Source organism: Staurois parvus, unplaced genomic scaffold, assembly GCF_062004578.1.
Source record: "Staurois parvus isolate SC_StPar_1 unplaced genomic scaffold, SC_StPar_1.0 ptg000735l, whole genome shotgun sequence".
NCBI lineage: Eukaryota > Metazoa > Chordata > Amphibia > Anura > Ranidae > Staurois > Staurois parvus.
In genome coordinates, this window is record NW_028318531.1 from 75,546 (window position 1) to 83,063 (window position 7,518).

The 7,518-nt window shown below is 48.7% G+C and overlaps 1 protein-coding gene across 1 annotated transcript in view; it reads right to left on the reverse strand.

Moving 5' to 3' along the window:
• Positions 1 to 5,906, reverse strand: part of MCM6 (minichromosome maintenance complex component 6) — a 29,124-nt gene extending 23,218 nt beyond the window's left edge. The window contains exons 1-4 of the mRNA XM_089654054.1: positions 5,671 to 5,906; positions 2,539 to 2,685; positions 2,352 to 2,462; positions 1,931 to 2,180 (exon numbers count right to left, since the gene is read on the reverse strand). Coding sequence (XP_089510180.1) covers positions 1,931 to 2,180; positions 2,352 to 2,462; positions 2,539 to 2,685; positions 5,671 to 5,771 — 609 coding nt within the window. The 5' untranslated portion in view covers positions 5,772 to 5,906. The remainder of the gene's footprint in view (positions 1 to 1,930; positions 2,181 to 2,351; positions 2,463 to 2,538; positions 2,686 to 5,670) is intronic.
• Positions 5,907 to 7,518: the final 1,612 nt, after the last annotated feature.

Genomic DNA, 7,518 nt, shown 5'->3' on the forward strand with positions numbered 1-7,518 from the left:
TATAAAAAAAAAATAAAAAATAATTCTTCCTGTCATCAGGTTTTAAAAATTTAGAGTTTAATTCCACTTTAACCTCCCTAGCGGTCTGATTATGTCCGTATTTCTGTGCTCAAAGCGGTACATTTTATTGCATGGAAATATGTAGTTTTTTTATTGTAGGCATGTAATTTTTAGGAATAACTCACTGAAATCTGTCCGAACAAGAGTCTAGTAAACATCCCCGGGATTGATTAAAAAACACGAAATCATAAGTTATAATTTAATAATCATAAAAAATAATATAATAAATTTAAATTCAATAATATAATCAAACCAAAAACACTGAAATTTGAAATAGAGCGCTAAGTTCGCACATCGCTGAGCAAAGTTGCAAAATCGTTTTCAGTGTCTGATGAGGAATTATCACGAATCATTAGCACTCAATTCTGCAAGTGGTTCTGATTTACTATCGCTGTTCTCTAGCTGGTCTAAAACCGATTTTGACCTAAAGGAACGCTTTTTGGACGCCATGGACGTTTCTCAGTTTCCAGGCAGAAAGAACAGTAAAAATGCAGGCAGGGCACAGGACAAAGCACTCGGGACAAAATGTATGTGAAATGGTTTGATACAGTAATGTTTTACTATGCGATTTTAGTGTATTGAGCGAATGTCACTTTTTGTCATTTTCAAATTTCCTGCCAGTTCCGTCCCGACGTCGCAGGGGACGAAACCCAGAAAACAGATGCCGGCATCCGCCGGAGGACATTGCCGGGGACACTGCAGGAGGGACATCGCGGGAGCGCAGGACAAGGTAAGAGAAGAACAGATCCCGGAGCAGCGCCGCATGGTAAGCCCGAGGTCACCGCTTTTGGTACTGAAACTTTACCCCGAGCTACACTCAGGAATACCGCCAGGGAGGTTAATGCAACTCTGCTTATTTGCAGGCAAATTTTGGACTAGTTTTCAATTTTATCCCTGAACAGCCTCTTTGATATCATGACCAGGATGTACTTGGAGTCTTGACAGCTAACAAGTCACAAGTGAAAGCAATCCCCACATTGACATTTGACAGAGGTGGACTTAATCTCAACATGGACAGTAGTTGAGGCACCAACTTGGTAACCAACAGGTCTACATAAACACCACACTTCAAACACTTCCTTAACCGCTGGGGTGGGGACAGCTATGGTTCCCCTAATAGCTCACAGTAATAAAAAACAATACCGAAACTGTATCCCCCCCCCCATTGAGAAGGCAAAGCAAGAAGAACTCTTCCTGGTGGGGACAGCCATAAAAACCAGACAGGTTCTAATCCTTCCCCACTTTATCCAAAAACGTATTTGGATGATGTTAGGCATCAAGTTAGAACTGCTTCTCTTCTGTTTAGTGGTCTACAAAGAAAAATTTTCCATGAGCAAACAAAAGTCTACTCACATGACCCTTCCAGCGGGGAGCATATCTGTACACAGAACTCCACCAATCAGCTGTCTGATTATTGCAACTAAATGGCAATGTTCAATTCAGAGACGGATTGGAAACCCACAAACAGTCCAATTAATTGTAATGGTTTCTGTTTATATTCCAAGGACAGCCTATTGCAGACTTCTCTAGAGATGCCCAAAATTCACCAACCCCAGCCTATGTGTGGGTAGTGAGCTAGAGGAGGTGCCAGTCATTTGATATAAGTGAACCATGTTTGGGAGTGACAAGGCACCCTGTTTTACAGCTAAAACTCCATCACATGTAATGGTTACATGTATCAGAATACAGGGGATACAAAATTCCACAACCCAAGGAGTACATCCCTGCTTATCAATGTACATCCCTAAACTGCACACAGGTAGTTTAGAAGTGAAAAAAAAAAAAAAAACTTCACAAGACACAGTTATAGGCAGATATCCACATTGAAACCTTCATGCAGATACCTATTTGGGTTGAAGCAGTACATTACCTTTTGGAAATCAACAAATCGGGATTTATTGGTGTCCAGCATGAAGCGTCTCCTGTTGGCACACACGGGGTTCCGGCAGATACTGGGCTGGGTGTATTTGAACTGCTGCTCCACATCTTTGACTAGAGTCTGGCAGTCCAGACAGAGGAAGGTACCACTGACCAGCTCAGGATGCACAGGATGAGTCCGGACAACCTGACCACTGATTCTCATCAGAGAGCCTATACGAGGAGTGGTCAGCTCCCTGATCCTAAGGAGACGAGAGAACAAAACATGAGTCTTGTGTGGAGCCGCATGGAGGGGTCTTCTAATACTGTTCTCCACTGCAAGTGATCAGGAACTTACTGTATGATAAACTGTACCATAAACAAGAATCTGAGCACAGAAACTAGACAAATACAAGTCATACAGCAGATCTTACTTGTGTCTGGTGGGAAGGTCTTGGAAAGCCACGTAGAATTCTTTGTTTTGTGGCACATTCCCATGGTCTTTGGCATAAGATCGCACCGCTCGGCAGAGGTACGGGTAGACTCTGATTAAGAAACAAGAAGTCAGCAAGTGAAGGGCGCCTTGAATAAATACAGGAAAAGATGGGATCAGACCCTCACCTATAGAACTCCTCCTGGACGGTGGTGGCCAGCTGCTGGTTGAACTGCTCCAGATCCTGGAAACTGACGAGAAGCGTGTTCCTCTCCGGGCGGATTAACTCTTCTGCATCACTTTTATACTTCAACTCTCCATCGGAATTCTGAAACCTGAAAGACACGAAATACCATCAGTGCCATGAATGAGAAATTCTCAATGTGCATCTCCTACATAGAAATGGCAGCTCTCAGCCACTGAGGAACTACAGTTCCCATCATACACCAGAAGTCTTTTCCCTTCAGCAGTGAACACACAATTCCTAGTATGGCATGCCAGTCTGCCATAGCTGATATAGAACTACAACTCTCAGCATGACAAGCCAGTCTCTCATAGCTAGTAAAGAATAACTCCCCCCATTATTCAATGTCAGCCAGTCCTATTACCTTCTATAGGAATACAACTCCCAGCACACAGTGCCTTGAAAAAGTATTCATACCCCTTGATATTTTCTGCATTGTCATGTTACAACCAAAAGCGTAAATGTATTTTTATTAGGATTTTATGTGATAGACCAACAAAGTGGCACATAATTGTGAAGTGGAAGGAAAATGAAACATGGTTTTCCAAATAAATATCTGAAAAGTGAGGCGTGCATTTCTATTCAGCACCCTTTACTCTGATACCCCCAACTAAAAGCTAGAGGAACCAAGAAGTCCTGTTTGCAAGAAGCCATGTGGGGGACACAGCAAACATGTGGAAGAAGGGGCTCTGGTCAGATGAGACCAAAATTGAACTTTTTGGCCAAAAAGCAAAATGCTGTGTGGCGGAACACTGCACATCACCCTGAACACACCATCTCCACCGTGAAACATGGTGGTGACAGCATCATGTGGAGATGCTTTTCTTCAGCAGTGACAGGGAAGCTGGTCAGAGTTGATGGGAAGATGGAGAGCCAAATTCAGGGCAATTGGAGTCTGCAAAAGACTTGAGACCGGGGCGGAGGTTCACCTTCCAGCAGGACAACGACCCGAAACATCCAGCCAGAGCTACAATGGAATGGTTTAGATCAAAGCATATTCATGTGTTAGAATGGCCCAGTCACAGTCCAGACCTAAATCCAATGGAGAATCTGTGGCAAGACTTGAAAATTGCTGTTCACAGACGCTCTCCATCCAATCTGACAGAGCTCGAGCGATTCTGCAAAGAAGAATGGGCAGAAATGTCCCTCTCTAGATGTGCAAAGCTGGGAGAGACATCCCCAAAATGACTTGCAGCTGGAATTGCAGAGAAAGGGGGTCCTACAAAGTATTGACTCCGGGGGGCTGAATACAAATGTCGCCACACTTCAGATATTGGTAAAACCATTTATCATTTTCCTTCCACTTCACAATTATGTGCCACTTTGTGTTGGTTTATCACATAAAATCCCAATAAAATACATTTACGTTTTTGGTTAAATGTGGAAAATTTCAAGGGGTATAAATACTTTGTCAAAGTTCTGTATGTCAACCAGCCCCATCACCCTCTAGGTAACTACAACCTCCAGCAAGCCATGTCAGAACTACAGCTCCCAGCAGGCTATGCCAGTCAACCCCATATGGAACTACAATTGCCAACAAGCCCCATCAGTCCAATTGCCCCAATAGAACCGCAACTCCCAGCATGTCACACCAGCCACCCACCAGCCCCATCTTCTCCAATAGAACTAAAACGCAAAGCCATGTTAGCCAACCCCATTAGTCCTAGAGAACTACAACTCCCAGCATAACATGTCAGTCAACCTTGTCACCCCTAAGAAACTTCAACTCCCAGCATGTCATATCAGCCAAACATAACAAATACAACTTAGCATGCCAAGTCACCAAAACCCCATCGCCCTCTAATAGAACTACAACTCCCAGCATACCATGTCAGTCAGTCCCATCCTTTCCAAGAGAACCACATCAGCCAACACCACTGTCCCCTAAAGAACTACAACTCCCAGCACACTGTCAGCCAATCCCATCATCCCCTACAGAAGTTCAACTTCCAGTATTCTATGTCAGTCAACCCCATTACTCCCTATGGATCTACAACTCCTAGCTTGCCTTGTTTTCAGGACTCCTCAGTGGGACTACAACTCCCAGCATGTCACATCAGCCAGTCTCTTTTCATCCACAATAGAACTACAGCTCCTAGCATACCATCCCTCAACGCCACTGTCCATAACAGAACTAAAACTCCCAGCTTGCCACATCAGCCAACTTCATAGCACCTTATAGAACTTTAACATGCAGCATGGCATATCAAGCAGTCCTATAAGGACTACAACTCCCAGCATGCCGCATCAGCCAACCCCACTGCATCCTATAGAACTACAGCTCCCAGCAAGTCACACTAGCCAGTCCCGTCACTCCCTACAGAACTACAGCTCCCAGCAGGCCAGTCCCGTCACTCCCTACGGAACTACAGCTCCCAGCAGGCCAGTCCCGTCACTCCCTACGGAACTACAGCTCCCAGCAGGCCAGTCCCGTCACTCCCTACGGAACTACAGCTCCCAGCAGGCCAGACCCGTCACTCCCTACGGAACTACAGCTCCCAGCAGGCCAGACCCGTCACTCCCTACAGAACTACAGCTCCCAGCAGGCCAGTCCCGTCACTCCCTACGGAACTACAGCTCCCAGCAGGCCAGTCCCGTCACTCCCTACGGAACTACAGCTCCCAGCAGGCCAGACCCGTCACTCCCTACAGAACTACAGCTCCCAGCAGGCCAGTCCCTACAGCTCCCAGCAGGCCAGACCTGTCAGTCCCTACAGAACTACAGCTCCCAGCAGGCCAGACCCGTCAGTCCCTACAGAACTACAGCTCCCAGCAGGCCAGACCCATCACTCCCTACAGAACTACAGCTCCCAGCAGGCCACATTGGCCAACTTTATCGCCCCTTAAGAGAACTACAACTCCCAGCAAGTCATGCCAGCCAGTCCCATCTCTAAGAGAACTACAACTCCCAGCATGCCACATTCCTTGAAGTTGCAGTCCCTCCCATGGCTCCTGGAACAGACTGAAAGCACCAATTCCTGGGGGGCCCAGTCTGGGTGAGGAGATATAGGGCCAATCAGCTACGTGACCCCCAATCACACTGCCCGAGAATTCTGCCCCCCCCCCGGGACACTCACTCCTCTAGGAAGTCCTGGAACAGCTTCTGACACTTGTCAGCCAACTCATCCTTCACATGGGGGGCGGCGGTGGCCGGGGCTCCGGGCTGTTCTACGTCCATCCTGGTCACCGATCACACGCTGCTACCGCTCCACAAGCTCACGGACTTTCGCGCCAAACTAGAATCACGTGAGCCGCTTCGCGCCACTCGCAGCCAATAGGACAAAACGGACGGACCAGATTTTCGCGCCACGGACTATAGAGGGGAGGGGTTTGGGAGGTACAATAGACACGTAGCTGTGGTTCTGGAAGGAGCGTTGTGTACTCAGCGGGGCGCCCCCTGGTGCTGGGAGTAGAGGAACACATTCATACATACACAACACATAACAGGCGTACCTCGGTTTACGAATTTAATGCGTTCTGCACGACGTTTCGTATTGCAAAACATTCGTAATTGGAAACCTGGTTTCCCATAGGAATGCATTGAAAACCAAGTAATCCGGTCCAGAGGTCAGAAAAAAGTCAAAAAAAGTTTTATCTGTTCAAAAGTGCACTTTAAAGGCATAAATACTGTACAGGGACATGATTAAAAAAAAATGTCGGAAATGCCTTGAAAAACAATCCGTTCGTATTGCAGAAAATAATTTGTAGACCGAGGCATTATCTTCAATGGATTTTCATTTGTAAACTGAAAATTGCATTAACCGAGGTGTTTGTATACCGAGACACACCTGTGTATATAGAGAGAGGAATGCAGAGCCACCTACGCCATCAGGAGACAGCTGTACCACCTAAGATCACCAGTAAGAGCCTGGATTACATACATCCTCCATACTCCCCCCCATCTGCACCTCCCAGCATCCTCCATACTCCCCCCCCATCTGCACCTCCCAGCATCCTCCATACTCCCCCCCCCCCATCTGCACCTCCCAGCATCCTCCATACTCCCCCCCCCCCATCTGCACCTCCCAGCATCCTCCATACTCCCCCCCCCCATCTGCACCTCCCAGCATCCTCCATACTCCCCCCCCCCATCTGCACCTCCCAGCATCCTCCATACTCCCCCCCCCCCATCTGCACCTCCCAGCATCCTCCATACTCCCCCCCCCCATCTGCACCTCCCAGCATCCTCCATACTCCCCCCCATCTGCACCTCCCAGCATCCTCCATACCCCCCCCCCCATCTGCACCTCCCAGCATCCTCCATACTCCCCACACCTCTGCACCTCCCAGCATCCTCCATACCCCCCCCCCCCCATCTGCACCTCCCAGCATCCTCCATACTCCCCACACCTCTGCACCTCCCAGCATCCTCCATACCCCCCCCCCATCTGCACCTCCCAGCATCCTCCATACCCCCCCCCCATCTGCCCATCTGCACCTCCCAGCATCCTCCATAACCTGCACCTCCCAGCATCCTCCATACCCCCCCCCATCTGCACCTCCCAGCATCCTCCATACCCCCCACACCTCTGCACCTCCCAGCATCCTCCATACCCCCCACACCTCTGCACCTCCCAGCATCCTCCATAACCCCCCACACCTCTGCACCTCCCAGCATACTCCATAACCCCCCATACCTCTGCACCTCCCAGCATACTCCATAACTCCCACCTCTGCACCTCCCAGCATCCTCCATAACCCCCCACACCTCTGCACCTCCCAGCATCCTCCATAACCTGCACCTCCCAGCATCCTCCATACCCCCCCATCTGCATCTCCCAGCATCCTCCATACCCCCCACACCTCTGCACCTCCCAGCATCCTCCATACCCCCCACACCTCTGCACCTCCCAGCATCCTCCATACCCCCCACACCTCTGCACCTCCCAGCATCCTCCATACCCCCCACACCTCTGCACCTCCCA